The sequence below is a fragment of the Tursiops truncatus genome, chromosome 11, assembly GCF_011762595.2.
Source record: "Tursiops truncatus isolate mTurTru1 chromosome 11, mTurTru1.mat.Y, whole genome shotgun sequence".
NCBI lineage: Eukaryota > Metazoa > Chordata > Mammalia > Artiodactyla > Delphinidae > Tursiops > Tursiops truncatus.
This window is the reverse complement of record NC_047044.1, coordinates 57,284,140-57,300,790: the sequence shown is the minus strand read 5'-3', so window position 1 is coordinate 57,300,790 and position 16,651 is coordinate 57,284,140. Positions and strand designations below refer to the sequence as shown.

General features: G+C 57.7%; 2 protein-coding genes across 25 annotated transcripts; one reads left to right on the top strand and one right to left on the bottom strand.

The window, feature by feature from the left end:
• Positions 1 to 29: 29 nt before the first annotated feature.
• SLC26A10P (Solute carrier family 26 member 10) lies at positions 30 to 8,931 on the top strand. Of its 15 annotated transcripts, none has more exons than XM_033866392.2 (20): positions 30 to 58; positions 1,518 to 1,575; positions 1,669 to 2,231; positions 2,701 to 2,811; positions 3,375 to 3,532; positions 3,724 to 3,888; positions 4,149 to 4,301; positions 5,032 to 5,114; positions 5,264 to 5,411; positions 5,522 to 5,635; positions 6,612 to 6,689; positions 6,779 to 6,874; positions 7,286 to 7,392; positions 7,504 to 7,573; positions 7,646 to 7,762; positions 7,904 to 7,937; positions 8,017 to 8,099; positions 8,197 to 8,251; positions 8,368 to 8,474; positions 8,787 to 8,931. In XM_033866392.2, exons 3-20 carry the CDS (start codon positions 1,889 to 1,891, stop codon positions 8,823 to 8,825), a joined length of 2,061 nt encoding a protein of 686 aa, XP_033722283.1. In that variant the 5' UTR covers positions 30 to 58; positions 1,518 to 1,575; positions 1,669 to 1,888; the 3' UTR covers positions 8,826 to 8,931. The 15 variants fall into 15 exon arrangements, 14 of the variants coding, with proteins under 14 accessions (XP_033722283.1, XP_073644555.1, XP_073644556.1 ...); XM_073788454.1 differs by having other exon boundaries at positions 1,463 to 1,575; positions 3,375 to 3,487; XM_073788455.1 differs by having other exon boundaries at positions 1,463 to 1,575; positions 4,149 to 4,250.
• A 30-nt stretch (positions 8,932 to 8,961) lies between these two features.
• Positions 8,962 to 15,896, bottom strand: B4GALNT1 (beta-1,4-N-acetyl-galactosaminyltransferase 1). 10 transcript variants are annotated; one of them, XM_033866404.2, is made up of 12 exons: positions 15,793 to 15,896; positions 15,480 to 15,573; positions 14,670 to 14,888; positions 13,967 to 14,131; positions 13,724 to 13,830; positions 13,234 to 13,274; positions 12,906 to 13,086; positions 11,797 to 11,904; positions 11,466 to 11,656; positions 10,853 to 10,993; positions 10,362 to 10,602; positions 8,970 to 9,734 (listed from the first exon to the last, which is right to left on the bottom strand). In XM_033866404.2, exons 3-12 carry the CDS (start codon positions 14,885 to 14,887, stop codon positions 9,517 to 9,519), a joined length of 1,611 nt encoding a protein of 536 aa, XP_033722295.1. In that variant the 5' UTR covers position 14,888; positions 15,480 to 15,573; positions 15,793 to 15,896; the 3' UTR covers positions 8,970 to 9,516. The 10 variants fall into 10 exon arrangements, with proteins under 10 accessions (XP_073644569.1, XP_073644568.1, XP_033722292.1 ...); XM_073788469.1 differs by having other exon boundaries at positions 15,779 to 15,862; XM_073788465.1 differs by having other exon boundaries at positions 8,968 to 9,734; positions 14,670 to 15,573.
• Positions 15,897 to 16,651: the final 755 nt, after the last annotated feature.

Below are 16,651 nucleotides of genomic sequence, written 5' to 3'. Positions count from 1 at the left end.
TTTTGTTATATCACTAAAGCTGCTGTCTTGGCAGAGGGAAGGGGAAGCTGAAGTAGGGGTAAGTGGGGTAAAGGGGTATGGAAGAGATCAGCTGGCCCCTCAGATCAGTCACTTGAGGAGGGGCCTGGTGAAAGGAGAAGGGTGTGGGATGTAAGATAAAAGATGTCATTATCTTTGTCCCTCACCTGCGGTTGCAGCAACTCTCAGTCTAGACCTGGAGCTTAGGGCTACTGGAAAACCCTAGAACCTTGACGTATCCTCCCCTTTGCCCAGTCCCTCTTTCCCTCCCCTCTGGTCTCTGTTCTAGACCCCACTGGAAAGCCCGCTGTGGGGTGACTTCCCACCATTCCCCCCAACACCCAGATTCTAAAGCTCCGAATGCCCAATGTACCTTTCTTTCTGGGGCCACCATGTTCAGCTCAGGGAACATGGGGAGGTGAGAGGATGCTGGGGTGCTGTGTCCCCTTCTGGCTCTGGGTGTCCTTACTTTTGCTGTCTGGGAGGTTGTAAGGCATATCCATACTGAGCAGGAAGGGATTCTTCTTCAAGCCACAGACCCAAGAGCGGAGAGCCCAAAGGGGTCTTCACCTCTCCCAACTTCTGGGACAGCCCCTGGGACAGAGAGCCAAACGTGCAGAGATCCGTGTCCAGATGCCCTGTCCTGGGTCCTTGGGCATCGGTGTGTCCACTGTGTCCATCCGTCCCCTGGGCCCAGTCACGTGTACTTGAGCTTCCTCAGCAGACAATAGACTGCTGGGGTGGGAGGGTGAGGAAGAGCTGGAGTCTCCCTGTGGGCCTGAGGTCTCTCTGGCCACAATGGGGGGAGGGACCTCTAAGGTGAAGGGGACAGGACGTACAGCCCAGATAAGACTTCTGGGGAACAATAGGAGGAATTGAAGAGGGGAGACCCACCCTCACTGTACCCCACCCCCAGGGCTTTGGGGTCAGGGACTGGGGAGGGCTGCTAAGGATTCGTGTGAATGGAGGAGGGGATGGGGCAAATAACAGAATTCTGGAGCTCAGAACCTTTGAATCTCTTTAGGGACCACAGGGGTACATGAGGTGGGTGGGTGACCCTTTTGTACTTAATTTAACCACATACGTGTTGTTGAGTGCCTACTTTGTGAATAGCACTGGAACGTAATAAACAGTGCTTCAGTGTTTTTGGCTTCTGAGAAATAAAATCAAAGTTCCCTGTCTGTTCAGTGTTCCCCCTGAGGCCCTGAACTGGGAATTTAGGCCCAGCCACTCCCAGCAGAGGTGTGTGTGTGGCAGGGCGGTTCTCTATCCATCCGTATCCAATAGCAGCTGCTTCCCATCTAGATAGTTTGTGAAACAGCTGAGGCCAATGGAGCCCCTTACACTTTCTGGGGACAAGCTGTGCCCCATGAGGATTTGGGTCTGGGGGGGGGGCGGGGAAGGGAAGTTGGAACGCCGCTGAACTTTCTTGTGGGCAATGCAGCGGCCCTGGGAATGACCAGTAACCCTAGAGGAGTCAGCGTCTGTCTTCGCCCAAGGTGCAGATGCGGAAAGGAACCGGGAGCGAGAAGGCGGGAGTCAAAAGACCTAGGAGCGGTAAATAGTGGGTGTTGGGTGATGGGGCGCGTTTGTCTTTCGCCCTGCCTCTCTGGCTCCTAACCCTTTCCACGGCCATCCCTCCCCCCATAGCAGGCTGCAGAGCGAGCGATCTGGCCAAGGATGTCTGAGGAAACGCCTAACGTAGAGACACCCCCTCCCCAAGGCGCAGCCGGCTCCTGACTGTAGAAGGTCCCCAAGAGAGGGCGCCCTCCGGGACGGGATTGGACCCTGCTTCGCGGAGGCGGGACTCGGGGCCCGCGGGCGGAGGGGTATTTAAGACTGGGCGGAGTTGGAGGTGGCAGAGGGCAAAATGAGTGGGCTACCCGGTGCCAGCACCTGCCCAGGTCCGGGAGAGGCCTCCGACCTTAAGTCCCCCCTGGGCGCCAAGTTCAGGGAACCTCTTACCGAGGCCCGGTTTCAGCAGCTCTTCGGGGACGCAGAGCAGGAGCCCGAGCTACTCGCGGAGCCCCGCTGGTCGCGGCTGCGCCGGCTTTGGAAGCGGCGGGCCCGCGCCTGTTCCGGACCGGGGCCGTGGCCCCTGCTGCGGGCGCGGCTGCCCCCGCTGCGTTGGCTGCCCCACTACCGCTGGCGGGCCTGGCTGCTCGGGGATGCGGTGGCCGGAGTGACCGTGGGCATCGTGCACGTGCCCCAGGGTGAGCGGCGCCAGCAGCAGCCTGTCAGGGGCCCAAGCTCTAGAGGGCTTCGGGTTGGCACGGGGCCTGGGAACCGGGAGCGAAGTGGTGGGTTAGTGTGGCTTGAGGGCTCGGCGACAGGGACCTGAGGCCAAGTTCTGGGTAAGGACAGTGGAGCTCCATCAGATCCCCACCCCCAGCTCCCCTCATCTGTGCAATTATGCGCGAAGTCTTGGACACGGTCCGGCCCAGGGAACTGGAGAGAGGCAGGACGCCTGCCCCCCAGGACGCGGCCGACACAGATCTCTGACCTTGTCCGCCCCACGACCTCCCATCGAGGCCCGTTAACCCCTCAGTTCCCTCATGTGGCGGGATTTAGAGTCCCCGGGCCAGCCTCTAAGAGTGCGGGAAGGGAAGGACAGTCCTGGAGGCTGGGCACCCTGCCGCCTAACCTACACACCGGAGACCTTTCCTTCCACTACTCCCCCAGGCATGGCTTTTGCCCTCCTGACCTCTGTGCCCCCAGTGTTCGGACTCTACACTTCTTTCTTTCCCGTCCTCATCTACACCTTGTTGGGTACTGGGAGACACCTGTCCACCGGTGAGTGACCCAGTGACTCCTCTCCTTCTCTGTGGGGTGGAAAGGACAGGGGTTTGAGGCTTCCGTTCTTGTAAGCTCCCTCGCCCTTATTCCCGTCTTCACGCCCCCCACCTTCCCTTCCGCCTCTGCCGCTACACTGCCGTGAACCTCTGACCTAGACAGTGCTCGCTGCGGGTGCTGAGTGGGTGCAAAGAGGCGGGAGTTTACTCGGACTTTTCCCCTCCATGAAATTTGGTTAAAATGAACGTCTCTACAACTTGGAAGAGGGGAGAGGAGATACTCTGTCGCCCAAAGGAGCAGGCAGTCCCCAGGGCGTCTGCAGGAGAGGGCAGTGACGCAGTTGGGAGCAGTTTTTTCCCGGCGGGCGCTCCCTCCTTTCCTCCCTCACCTCTGGTTCCGGGCTGCTGCACCAGCTCTTGGCCCCAGAGTCTTCACCTGAGCAGCAAGCCTTCTAGGAGAGGGCGTCTGACGGCAGCATCCTGGGCGGAGAGCGCGAAGCCTGGGCTGTCGCCGCGCCCCAGGTGGCACAGCTGGTGATCTCTGCGTTTGTCCCCCGGCCCTAGGAACTTTCGCGGTACTCAGCCTTATGACGGGCTCGGCCGTGGAGCGGCTGGTGCCTGAACCCCTCGAGGGGAACCTGAGCGGCATTGAGAGGGAACAGCTGGATGCTCAGCGGGTTGGTGCGGCTGCGGCCATGGCCTTCGGGAGCGGGGCACTGATGGTGAGGGAGGACCTTGGGGGAGGACCCTGAGGGAATCCACGCTGGGGGCCCGGAGAATTGGGCCAGGGGAGAGGGAGGGACAAGTCTCCAGCACCGTTCTAGGCGGGAGAGGTGCGCGGACAAGCTGGTGCACTGCGCCGGGGCTGGTCTGCTCCTTCTCCAGTGGTGATGGCTCATCTTCTCCCCTGCAGCTGGGAATGTTCGCGCTGCAGCTCGGCGTCCTGGCCACCTTTTTGTCGGAGCCTGTAGTCAAGGCGCTGACCAGTGGGGCCGCCCTGCACGTGCTCGTGTCCCAACTGCCTAGCCTTTTGGGGTTGCCCCTCCCGCGTCAGATCGGCTGCTTCGCTCTCTTCAAGGTGAGGGTGGGAGAAGAGCGAAGAGGCTTCTAGCGGTCCTGGGAAGAGGGAAGCCCGTAAAGAAAGGAAGTGGGGGCGAGTGGAGGGATAGTGTGTGGCATGGGCGGAGAAAAGGTCAGAACCACGTGGCTGAATGAGGGTCGCTGAGGAGGTGGAAGCCCTGATGGGAGCCAGGAGAGGCCTCGCCTCAGTCTGGCGGGTCCGCGCTGGGGGCAGTCGACCCTGGCCCCAGGCCCTCTGCTCACTGCCCCTGCCCGTAGACGCTGGCCGCCGTGCTGACGGCGCTGCCGCGGAGCAGTCCCGCCGAACTGACCGTCTCGGCGCTCAGCCTGGCGCTGCTCGTGCCCGTCAAGGAATTGAACGTGAGGTTCCGAGACAGGCTACCCACCCCGATCCCAGGGGAAATCGTCATGGTGAGGATGGGGTCCCAGCCCCGTGCACCGCACAGACCCTGCCCGTCCGGTAGGAACTGGCCGCTGCCGCCCCTTCATGGAGTGCAGAGAGGTCACAGATGAGAGGTCCTGCTTACATGTGTACTTTTCCAGGCCTCTTCCCAGAACACTTTGACCCTCGGGAATCCCCCACCCAAACGTCCCCCCTTCTCTCAAAAAGCCGGCTGTAGGCCTCTTAGAAAGCCTTCTTCCTCCTTACAGCGCCCCCTTGCGGTGTCGCTCGCCACGGCACCTTCGCTCCCGTCTCTCCCCTCGCCGGTCCCGCACTGTAATTCACGGTTTATCTTCCTCCCCGCGTCCACCTACATTTCTCTCTCCCGCCCCAACTAAACAGGCTCTTCTCGTCTCCACAGATACCCCATATATCCCTTGATATAACCCAGCTTCCCTGCTTAGAATGGCTCGATTGCACCTCTTGATATCCACCATCCCTCATAGCAGCCCCCTCTTACTTCTTCCTGTCCCTCTCTCTCCATAGCTCCAGGCATACATCATTCTTCTTTCCCATCCCCAACCTCCTTCACTCTAAACCAGTTGTTAGGCATCCATCCCCAAAACATCCCAGCTACCCCAGTTGCTGGGCTCCTGCAACCACCTAATCCTGCGTTGCAATCCTCTCTCATATTGAGCTCCTTCCAGCATCTGCCAGGGGCCTGTCTCCTCCCATGCTCTAATTTGCTCTCTTTCCCAGGTGCTTCTGGCCTCCGTGCTCTGCTTCACCTCTTCCCTGGACACAAGATACAACATCCAGATAGTTGGATTGCTGCCCGGAGGGTAAGAGAGAATGGAAAGGCACCAGTTTTCTTTCCTCACAACTCTCCCACCCAGCACCTTCCTCTGTCCTGCCCTATGCCATTTCCTCTCTCTTGCTCATATCCTTATTATACCCAACCCATTCTCACCATGGATTCCTCTCTCTCTAGATTTCCCCGGCCTCTCCTCCCCAACCTGGCTGAGCTGCCCAGGATTCTGGCCGACTCGTTGCCCATGGCACTGGTTACCTTTGCAGTGTCTGCCTCCCTGGCCTCCATCTATGCAGACAAGTACAGCTACACTATTGATTCCAACCAGGTGTGACTTTGAGTGAGGACCCCAACCTCATTCAGGGGACAGCCCCCTAATGGGATTCCCCCCTCCCAGCCATGCCTTTGTCTCCTCTTCATCTCACTGCATCCCTCCAGGAGCTCTTTGCACATGGTGTCTCCAACCTCATCTCCTCCCTCTTCTCTTGCTTTCCCAACTCGGCCACATTGGCCACAACCAGCCTACTAGTGGATGCTGGTGGGAACACACAGGTAAGAGCACGTCCCTGGGTGAGGAGAAGGGGGGAGGGGCATCCAGGTTGGGTGGTGGTGGAACAAGTGGAAGATTGGCAGATCCCCAGTTGGCAGCTCTATAGAGAAGGATGGAATTCTGTGAGGGAAGGTGAGTGAGGAGATGGGATTACCTGGGTAGGAGGTATAGAAGAGAAGAAAGGTACATTAAGACCTTTGTAGACTCTAAGCACTGAAAAAGTTTATGGTGCCCTATGTGCAGTTCAAAATAAGAACAATACTATCTGGAAAATAAATTTAAGAAACAAAATTCTGGTGTTTTTCCTTGTGAGGACATTTTCTTTTAAAAAGAAATATCACATATCAAAGTCTCTCCCTAATGTTTTTGGTTTCTTGTACTTTGTTGGTGCCCTAAGCATGTGATTAACCTGCTTTTAGGGTCATCCAACAATGGCTTTTAAGATGAAGGTAGGCTGGTGGGGGAGGGATAAGTTGGGAGATTGGGATTGACATATACACACTGCTATATATAAAAATAGATAGCTAATAAGGACCTACTGCATAGCACAGGGCACTCTACTCAATACTCTGTAATGACTATGGGAAAAGAATCCACAAAAGAATGGAGATATATATATATATATATATGACTGATTCACTTTGCAGTACAGCAGAAACTAACACAACATTGTAAATCAACTATGCTCCAATAAAATTTTAAAAAAAGATGGAGGTCAGCTACAAAAATAGGGATGTTGAACTGCATCTTGGGGCAGACCAGCAAATGACAGGCATTTAATTGGGGGAGGGGAAGGTAGGTGTGAGCGGCAGAATATCAAGCAGGGGGTTGAGGAGTGAGGAGTATCAGTGTGGAAGGGGATTTGGGAGGAGGGAGACTTCCAAGGAGGATGAGGCAGAGTAGGCAGGGAGACCAACTCTCACGCGGGGGTGGGTGAGGTTCCCTCCCTTCTTTGCTTCCGTCCCTCCTTCCCTCTAGGTGGCAGGCCTCTTCTCCTGTATGGTTGTCCTGTCTGTCCTGCTGTGGTTGGGGCCCTTCTTCTACTATCTGCCCAAGGTAAGCAGCAGAGGAGGTGGAGGGGTGGCTGGGATGGGTGGCGACATCCCTCCACACTGGGGTGGTCAGCTTACCTCCTCTGCCCCAAGGCTGTCTTGGCCTGCATCAACATCTCCAGCATGCGCCAGATGTTCTTCCAGATGCGAGAACTTCCACAACTATGGCGCATCAGCCGCGTGGACTTTGTGAGAAATGGCAGCATTACCCTCGGATGCCCCCTCCCATTTACCAGCGTCCCCAGCCTCTGCCCTTGATCGAAGCTAATTGTCCCAGTCCTAAGTTCTGCAACCCACCCCCCCCCAACATGTATACCTCCTAATCCCTTTACTCAGAGACAAGGTGAAGGGTGGAGCTTGAACCTCTTCAGACCTGAATATTTGTAACTCCCCAGATGGTTCAAGGTCTGGGGTCATTACACTTGGTGTGTATCCCCTATTAGGTCCATCCCGTTCCTTCCTTCTGTCATTGTTTCTACTTTCTCCCGGGCCATCCCTCCCCATCACTTGCCCCGGCAGTCACTGCCCCTGGACCCCTTTCCCTGGCAGGGATGGCCTGGCATTTCTTTTGGTTATTTCGCTCCCATCCATGTCCTGCAGGCTGTGTGGATGGTCACATGGGTGGCTGTCGTGACCCTGAGTGTGGACCTGGGCCTGGCTGTAGGTGTGGTCTTCTCCATGGTGACTGTGGTCTGCCGCACCCAGAGGTGGGAGTAGAGATGAGGGGAGTCAAGATGAGCGGAGGGAAGAGAAAAGAGTGCCTGGGGTGACTCTCCAGCCAGGTCAGGCTGGGAATCTGACCCCAGCTTCCCGCCCAGGGTACAGTGCCTGGCACTTGGACTGGCTGAGGGGACAGAGCTCTACAGGCCACTCAGAGAGAGTCACAAGGTGGGTGGGCTACAGCCGAAGAAGGAAGGGAAGATTAGACTCGGATGTTTCACTGACCCTCTGACCCCTTAGCTCCTCCAGGTCCCAGGGCTCTGCATCCTGAGCTATCCAACACCGCTCTACTTCGGGACCCGTGGGCAGTTTCGCCGCATCCTGGAGTGGCACCTGGGGCTTGGAGAAGGAGGCAAGGTGAGGGACTTGGTCAAAGGGGCGTGTGGCTTCTTTGGGGGTGGGAGACAGGTGGGTGTTCTGGGGGGGGGTCATTGTGCTCAAGGGGTGCATGTTCGTGCTTGTGTCTCAGAGATGGTGACTACCCTTTTCTACTCACAGGAGGCTCCAAAGACAGACGGCCCACCTGATGCAGGTGAGATGGGATGACAATGAGGGAGATTTGGGCGCGACCCATGGAGGCATCTGGGTACTCCTGCCTTCTGCCATCCTAGTTGCTGAGCCTGTCAGAGTGGTAGTCCTAGACTGCAGTGGTGTCACCTTTGCAGATGCTGCAGGGGCCAGAGAAGTGGTTCAGGTGAGGGAGAGGGTAGGTTAAGGAGAAAGTCCCCTTGTCCCACAAATACTCTCTGATATAGGATTTAACCCCCTGCCCTCCCCCCCGCCCCACGTAGCTGGCCAGCCGATGCCGAGATGCTGGGATCCACCTTCTCCTGGCTCAGTGTAATGGTGAGATGTGGAGGATGGAGGGATCTGGAGAGTGGGGAGTGACTGGACGCTTGCAGGGAAGGAAGAGGACACGGTGTAGTTGTAGGACCTGAGAGCCTGACCCCTTCTCCACACAGCCTCAGTGCTGGGGACACTGACCCAGGCAGGACTCCTGGATAGAGTGACCCCAGAACAGCTGTTTGTGAGTGTCCAGGATGCAGCTGCATATGCCCTGGAGAGACTGGTGAGGGGGCAGTAGCAACGGGAGTGGAAGCCAGGAGGTGCTGGGCTATGGCAAAGGAGGTGTGAGTCAGTGACTGAAGATCCAGGCAGAGGGATTTGTGAAGGGGGCTGAGGAGGGAGATGAAGGAAAGGGGTGGGGATGAAGTGATTAGTCTATATAAGACTAAACCAGGGAGACTGGGCCCAGCTGTGGGTGAAGAACTGAGGAACTAAGGTTCCAAAGCAGGCGGGGTACCCCTGAGAGGTCTGCCAAATCTTGGGTGAGGGAGGGGGGCACCTAATCTACTTCTGACATGTCCCTTCCCTTTTCCAGGAGCTCACTGGTCCAAAGACTTGCACAGTGTGGGTCTGACCCGGTCATGTGGAGTGTGGAGGGTCCCAAAAGCATGTGTGTGAGGAGGGCCAGGGTCCCCGAGCCCCCTTACTTAATGTAACTAATAAAATGAAGCTGAAAGTCTCTGGGGTTCATGAAGTGAGTCTGGGTGTCTGCACACAGACCCTTGGTGCCCCATTCCTCCATGCGCACAGCATTGCAGAGACACAACTGAAAATGGCTTTCACCTGTATGTTCACTGGTCCCCACACCAGCTCCCGTCACCAGTTCTCTCCATGGGGTGGGGCTGCAGTCGCTGCACAGAGTCCTGGATCCAGGGATGCGAGGGAGGCCCCAGCCCTGGGAATATATACTGGGGGCTTCCCCACCCCCTTGGTCCCAAGGAGATGAGAGTGTTTCCGCTTTAGGATTTTAGAGTCCCCATGGGCTCTTTGGCACTTGGAAAGCAACCCCCCACTTCCTGCCCTATGGGAAGGGGGTGGGAGGAGGACTTGGCACTGGCTGTGGGATGAGTTATGGCTCCATCATGCCCCTGGGCACTCGCAGAAAGGAGGAATGTCACCAGGACAAGCCCCTATTTGGGATCAAGTTCTGAAGGAGATTGGAGACAGTCAGTGGAGTGGTCACTGGCTGGTGGGCTTTGCTAGATATTCCTGGCAGGTGCAAGGAGGTAGGCCCAGCCTGACGGTTGGAAGGCCCCGAGTGGCCGTCACTCTGAGGTCATGCACTGGAGCCGGTGTTTGAAGAAGAGCAGGCGGTGTTTGGCCACCTGACTTTCATCCAGGGATCCCGGGTAACGGTACCGAGCATAAGTCTCTGCCCTGGCGTCCCGTGATGTCCAAGGCAACTTCAACTTGGATGCGTGATCCACAACAACGTCTGAGCAGGAGCCCACCTGAAGAGAACCAAGTCCATCCAGGAAGAATTCTGGGGGTGGAGGAAAGGCGAGGACACAATGAAGGGTCTTGAGGATACAGAGGCCCCACCGTTAAAGGAGAACTGAGATTTGGGATATGCTGGGTGCATATGCAAAGACCCCATTTCTAAGGACCTTGGGCATGTAAATCAACCCTTTTGAGTCTTAGTTTTACTCTTGTATAAAATGGAGTCAATATCCTTACCTTGTGCTTTGAAAACTGATCCTCCGCCCCACCCCCCGCCCCTCCCTGCCCCGCCCCCAACACACACACGCAGAGGTTCAATAAATGCCGAATGGGCTGCTCCGAGGTGGTCTGAACCAAGGGATACGGCTGGGAGCGAGATAAAGGTGCAGGTGGCAGTGGTGGGGAAGCTCAAGACGGACCCAGCAGTTGTACTGGCTGTGGAGGTTTAAATGATGCTCGGGGCTGAGAGGGTGGAAGCTCTCTCTCTTGCCCGGGCACAGGTCTTGGTAAATCTTCGTAGAACTGCTCTAGGGGCCCCGGTAGCAGCCGTGGGCTCCGCGGGGGTGGTCGGGGAGTAGTACCCAGGGCCCTTGGCGCCTTACTGCACCGAGCCCAGCCCAGCGCCCCGCGGGATCCCTGCCGGGCCCGGCCAGGAGGAGGCGCCACTCACCCAGGTGCGCCACGCGGCTGAGGCGCGGGTCAAAGCCGACCTCGCGCACCTTGTCAGTGCGCGCCAGGAAGAAGTTGACCACGCCGTCGGTGACCACGCACCCTGGGAAGCCGACGAGCTCGTGGTGGAAGCCGCGCTTCTGCCGGAGGCAGTTCCCGCGGCCTGGCGCGCCGGGCTCCACGCTCAGCAGCTGCCGGTACGTGGTGGCGAAGCCGGAGATCTCGCGCACCGCGCCCCCGACCTGCCGGGGCGGGAGGACGGCTGCAGGCGGGGCGCGGACCGGAAGGGGATCCTCTCCCCCTCCAGGGCGGCTCTCCTGCCCTGTCCTTTCCCGCTTCTCCCCTGCAGGACCCAGATAGTGCCCCAGGCTCCGCTTCGTCGTCCCCTCCCGTCCCAGGGCTGGCTGCCCTCAATCGGGTCTACCGGCCGGCCGCGGCCTTAGACTGCCGAAGGCTCTCCTCCCACCCTACATCTCAAGGCCCCTCCCCTACCAGGTCCAGCGGCGTCCGCTCCAGCACGTCCACAAGCCTCTCCAGTCGTGTCCGCGCCGTGAAGACGAAGTCGTCGTCCACCCACAGCACGTACTTGGTGGTTACTTGGGATACGGCCAGGTTCCGGCCTGCGAACCAGCCCTGGGGAAGGGTAAGTACGGTTGGCGATGCTGTCGAGATAGAACGTAGCCCTCTGCCACCTTTTCTCCTCACTCCTGACCCCTCTCAACAGCCTATGCCCCTCTCCAAACTTTCGAGTGCTTACGAATGGCCGGGAGCTAGGTAAAAAATGCATTTCCCACTTGTGTGAGGCGCTGAGTCAGTGTTCTGGGGGAAGGTATTGGAATGCATTTCATTCATGCGTTCATTCATTCATCAACTATCTACTGAGCCCCCCACTAGGTGCTAAGCACCATTCTCAGAACGCAGCGCTGGTAAGACACACGATTCCTGCTCCCGTGGAGTTTACATTCCAGAAATCCTCATGCTTAACAGGCGCCTCAGTGATTCTGAGGCAGGTAATCGTGGAATCACTATGGTGGAGACTGCAGACTGAGGGTGCGCCCCCTCCCGGTGCCCTGTGGCGCACAGTTCAGCCTCGCTGGCTGCTCACCTTGCCAAAAGGCATGAGATAGTGCTCGATGTGGGGACCTCTAATGCTCTCTGGCTTGTCGCTGTCGTCGGCGATTACCACTGTGACTGTCGGGTAGAAGCGGCGGATGCTGGCGATGAGTGCCCGTAGCCGATTGTAACGAAGGAAGGTCTTAGTGGCAATGGTGACCAGAGCGCTGATGTTGTACTGGGCTGGGAGTGAGGGGCAGGGTTAGGTGCAGAGGAGAGTAGGGAGTGAAGAGCAGGAAGACATCTCGCAGGGGTGTCTCCCAACTTGTCGCCCTCTCCCAACTTGCTCTCCATCAGGGCTGGATCTATGTCCCTGAACATACCAGTCTCACCTCCCAGGGGTAGAGACCCAGGTGGGTACAGCTGAGGGCTGGGTGGGTGTCTTATGCGTATGGTGAAGGCAACTTTGTGTCCCTCGGTGGAGAACCGGACTGGGAAGAAAGGACATGAGATGTGGCCCCTAGGGCTTGGACAACATTGTCTTTTCAGTAAAACAATATTTAAGCGCCTACTCTGTGTAGCACTTTTCTAGGTCCTGTTAGACAAGAATGCAAGGTTCTTATCCCCATGGAACTTACATTTTAATGGGTGGGAGAAAGATGATAAAAGAGTTCATTAAAAAGCTAACCTTTATTGAGCATTTACTATGTGCCAGGCACTTTTAAAGTTACCTTAAATATATGGACTCATTTAATCCTCACAGTAGCCCTATTAAGTAGATTCCTACTACAGAAAAAGAAGGCACAGAGAAGTTAACATGTCCATAATTACCCAACTGTTAAGCAACAAAGCTGGGATAGGAACCTAGTCAGTCTGGTTCCAGGCTAAGTAAGTAAGAAAATTCAGATACAGATAAGTATTGAATAGAAAATAAGACAAGTAATGTGATAGTGAAGAGGAGCCATTTGAGCTGAGATCCAAATGATACGAAGGAGCCAGCTATGCAAAAATCTGCGGGAAGAGCATTCTAGGCAGAGGGAACAGCAAGTGCAAAGGCTCCAAAGTGGGAGCAGGTTTGGTACAGAAGCCTTGGAGAGAAGCAGGAGGACTGTGTTATGCCCCTTTTGCTAGAGGAGAAATGGGGGCTCTGGGAGATAAAGCCCTTTGCCCTCTAGTAAGTGGTGGGCTGGGAATAGAGCTTGAGTCTTCTGGCTCCTGGGGCAGGTCACTTCCTGGGGCCCCCATGGTTGGCCTGAAGGGGGGACACACCCAAGGCTCGGGTTTCCCTCTGGCCTGCTCCAGCCCCAGATGAACAAAGGCCCCTTCTCTCCCTCCCTGGCCCTGCTGGCCCAGCTGAAATGCCCATTGTGTGGCTGGGCAGCGCTGGCCATGGCCCGAGTGTCTCCCACACCCTCTGCCACTTGCTCGCTCCTGCCTTTCTGGGCTCCCTGTGTTCACCCAGCCTGTTACTACCTCCACCTGGGCCTCGCACCTATGTCTGCTGTGTTTGCCTGGTAGCTTCGGCTGCTATAAGTCACCAGTTGCAGCTGCCGATTGAGTTGGTCCAGCCCTGGGCTGGTGAGGGTGAGATCTGGCTGCCCCTCTCCAGTGAGAGTCACTCCAGTCACTTCCCCTGCCACGTCCCAGGTGCCCAAGGAGGCAGTCAGGTTCACCTGGGAGAGGGGATTGGAGAGTGCAGAGTGAGGCCCCAGACCCACCTCTTGCCTCCCTGGTTCCTCCATCCCTCCTTTGGCAGCTTTGTTGCCCTCCCGGCATCCTTAATGCCCACCTGGCCTCCTCGCCCTCCTGTTTCTTCTCACCTGGTATACCTCCTGACCAGAAGTGGCCTGCAGGCTCAGTCCTGGGAGGAAGGAGAGGGGATCAAAATCACAGACAATCTGGAATTCCTCATTTTCTCTTCCCTCTTTCACCACACCCAGCACAGAATTTCTCATGCATCCCTCTTGTTGAGGCCACAGCAGGGCACATTGCGGGGCATAGCCTAGAGTAACTTATTTTTTACTCCTTCCCATCAAAGCAGTAGCTCTTCTGTGGCCTGCCCTACCTGTTCACCTAACTTTGGCCAGTCAGCAAGAATAGACCCTTCTCCCCAAACCTCTCCAGTCACTGTCTTCTACAATTCCTGACAATCTTAGAGTCCCTTCTGTCCCCATCTCCCACCTCATGAGCCCTCCCTGACCTCAAGTCTCCCACCTCCCATTCCAATCTTCCCTCATTCTTCCTCACCCAACCTGGGCTCTGCCACCCCCCACCATGGCTTAGGTCATCCCCTAGGACCGTTCTCCCCACCTGGCACCAAGATGCTCCTGAGGGGCTGGACCTCCACACCCTGCAGGGGGTACTGTAGTGGGGAGTTGGCAGGGGCTATGAGCAGCTGGTCAGCAGCAGACTGGCTCCTGGCAGTGAAGGAGGGGGAGGACAGAGGAGCAGTCAGGGGGAGACGGGCTCTCCCTCCTGCCACACCCACCCTCCAGGCTTCCCCCTGCTCTCCCCCTACAGAGTCATGCCCTCCTTTCCCACTGGTACCGGTACCTTGAAAGGAAGGCCTGGAACTCCTGCTCCCTCAAGGCAGATGCAGCCCTCAGCTCCTCAGGGTCAAAGGCCTTGGTGAAGTCAATGGCTTGGACCTGCCTCTGGAAGGGGAGGTGAAGGCTCCCCCCACTGGACTCACAACTGCAGTTGTTTGTGGACAGCAGCCTGGAGCCGGGAGGAAGGGTCCTCAGAGCCCAGCCATGCAGCTCACTTATCCCACAGAACATTTACACAGGACCTACATCTTGGCCTTTCAACCCTGTCCATCCAAAATCTGTTCCCTTAAACACTGCTCTTCAAATAGTCCCCAGGAGGAGGAACCACCAAAGGAATGACGCATCCCCTAAATCTGGATTTTACAGAGGTGTAGAATAGGGCCAATTGCTAGGTGTTCAGAGTTGCCTACACGCCATTAGGACCCCACCTGGACTCTCCTTTCATAGGGAATCACCAGGACTCAGAAAGTCAGGGCCCTCCCCTGACGGCACACCCTCCCTTCCCCGTACCGTGACAAGGTTCTTGGAGGACAGATTTGTCCCCCCCGCCAGCACAAGACTCAGTGGCCCCCTCCACCTCCCACTTCACCCCTCTGCAACCAGTCGTGGGGAGCCCAGGCATCAGAGCTCAGCAGTGGAGGAAACAAGAGCTTCCCACGCCACCCCCCAGCGAGTGCCGTGCCAGTACCACGACTCCTTGCACTCACCCCACCACTTGCTCCTTGATCCTGACTGGGATGTGTGCGTACCGGGGCTCGGGGGCAAGACCTGGCAATTCTGGCCTGGGGTTGCCCTGCAGGGGCGTCCACAGCGCAAGAGGTGCCTGGAGGCCCGGCGCGACCCGGGTGCTCACGTACAGGAGCCCCAGCGAGGCGCAGGCGAGCAGCAGGACCAGCACACAGAGGGCCCGGCGGCCCAGCCGCATCCTGGGTGGGCGGTAGGGATGGGAGAGTGAGAAAGGTGGGGAGCGAAGGCGTGGGTTGGGGCCCCCGCGCTTCCGGAGGCTCCTGCCGGCCACCCGGGGCTTTCCACATCTCGCGCGCCAGGATTTGCATAGCGAATCGGTACCCCTGTCCCCTCCCCTCACTTCCCGGGCCTCGGGTCTCCCGGCCTCCTTTCTTCTCTCCCTCTCCCGCATCTTGCTTTCCTCTCACGCCTGAGGCCGGGCATCTTGAAGCAAGAAAACGTTGGAGGTAGTGGTTTCGATGCGGCGGCTCATAAGTAGAAGAGTACCATTTTATCAGAATAGCGGGTGTTCCCGAGCCCGCCACCTCCCCTGGCCCGCGCATCCCCCAACCCCTCAGTCCGAGCATCACCTGGCCCCGGCTGGGCTGCAGAGGGCAGCGCCACACCTTGCCTGTCATGAAAAATGCAGAATCACGCCCGCGCTACTGGGTGGCCCCGGCGGAGGTGACCCCGTGAGTGGCCTCGGGAAGCTGTACGGGGGGACAAGGTGGACCTGCGTGCGCGCCTCTTCCCGCCTCCGGCTCGGCCCCTCATCCCGCCCGGGCACTGACCTGTCTAACGCTCTGAGGCCGCCGCAAGATTTCGGTCCGGGCTGCGCCAGGCTCTCAGCCCCAGCCTGGGGGTCCTCATGGGGCTGGAGGCGGCCTGATGGGGGAGTCGGGTGTGAGGCTGAGAGTGAGGGGGATCCTCCTGCCTCCCGAGCGCGCCCGACCCCTCCCGCCTTCGGACTCTCCGGGCTTTGTAGACCAAGGCGCTGGGGTGGTTCTGGGCGTTTCCTGCGGAGGTGGGGATCGGAGTCCAGAAGCCGCCGCACCCCAGTCCCAGAAACAAATCCGAGGCTCCCCGGTACCCTGTTCCACTTGCCGGGCCGGGAGAGGTCGGGCCGCCGCCCGGCTCTTCAGTTCGCGGTTCCGCGCGGCTCAGCTCCCGGGCTGGTTCGGCGGAGGATCCGGCTACGCGCGGGGAAGGAGAGCGCTGGGGCGCCTTCTAGTGGGCGCCGAGGACATTGCGGGGGCGCGAAGCCCGCGCCGAGCGCAGGTCCTTCTCTCTACCCCCCCTCCCCCTCCAGCCCTTCGCCTCCGAACCCTGGCATCTCCCCCGCCTGCCCCCGATCCCAGTCACTCTATTCCCTATGCGTTCGGAGCCGCCCTCTCGTCTAGACTGTAGGCAAGGACAGGCGACAAGGGCTTCGGGAATAGTTGGGGCGGAGACGCCCTGTAACCCCATTTCAAGGAAGATTTGGGTACTTAGGGTGAGATAAAGGAAGACAGACAAGACTCTGGAAAATAAAAAAATGCCTGGCTAAGAAAGACAGGTTCACAGCCTCCCCCCCATGCTCGCCTCCCCCGCCCCCCAACCCCCAACCCCAGTTATCTAACGAACACTCAGTGATGTACCAAACACTCGGCAATTCAAGGGCCTGCTTCTCCTGACTGCTCCTTGTTGCAGGTTTGCGGGAGGAAAGAAACCCCAAACAGTGGCTAGATTGGTTGTAGTTCTGCGTGCAAGCTGCAGACCTGTAGACTCCCTTCTTTGTAGCTGGATTCTTGACGCTGTCCTAAATTCCGTGGTTCCACGGTTCCAATAAAAGATGTCACGATTTAATGGGGAAAAAAGATATAATAAGAAATGTAAAATAATGAAAATGTGGGGACGGGGAGAGGGAAGGATGGATTGTTGGATGAATTGTGTACAAAGAAATGACTAATCAGCTGGGGAAAAA

Coding starts and splice junctions, on each gene's coding strand:
- SLC26A10P (XM_033866392.2), top strand. CDS start 1,889: ATGAGTGGGCTACCCGGTGCCAGCACCTGCCCAGGTCCGGGAGAGGCC. Junction 5,115..5,263: donor GTTGGATTGCTGCCCGGAGG/GTAAGAGAGAAT, acceptor CTCTCTCTCTAG/ATTTCCCCGGCCTCTCCTCC. Junction 6,875..7,285: donor GCATCAGCCGCGTGGACTTT/GTGAGAAATGGC, acceptor CATGTCCTGCAG/GCTGTGTGGATGGTCACATG.
- B4GALNT1 (XM_073788465.1), bottom strand. CDS start 15,100: ATGCGGGAGAGGGAGAGAAGAAAGGAGGCCGGGAGACCCGAGGCCCGG. Junction 13,087..13,233: donor CTGGTCAGGAGGTATACCAG/GTGAGAAGAAAC, acceptor CCCCTCTCCCAG/GTGAACCTGACTGCCTCCTT. Junction 11,905..12,905: donor GGCAAACACAGCAGACATAG/GTGCGAGGCCCA, acceptor CTTTCTTCCCAG/TCCGGTTCTCCACCGAGGGA.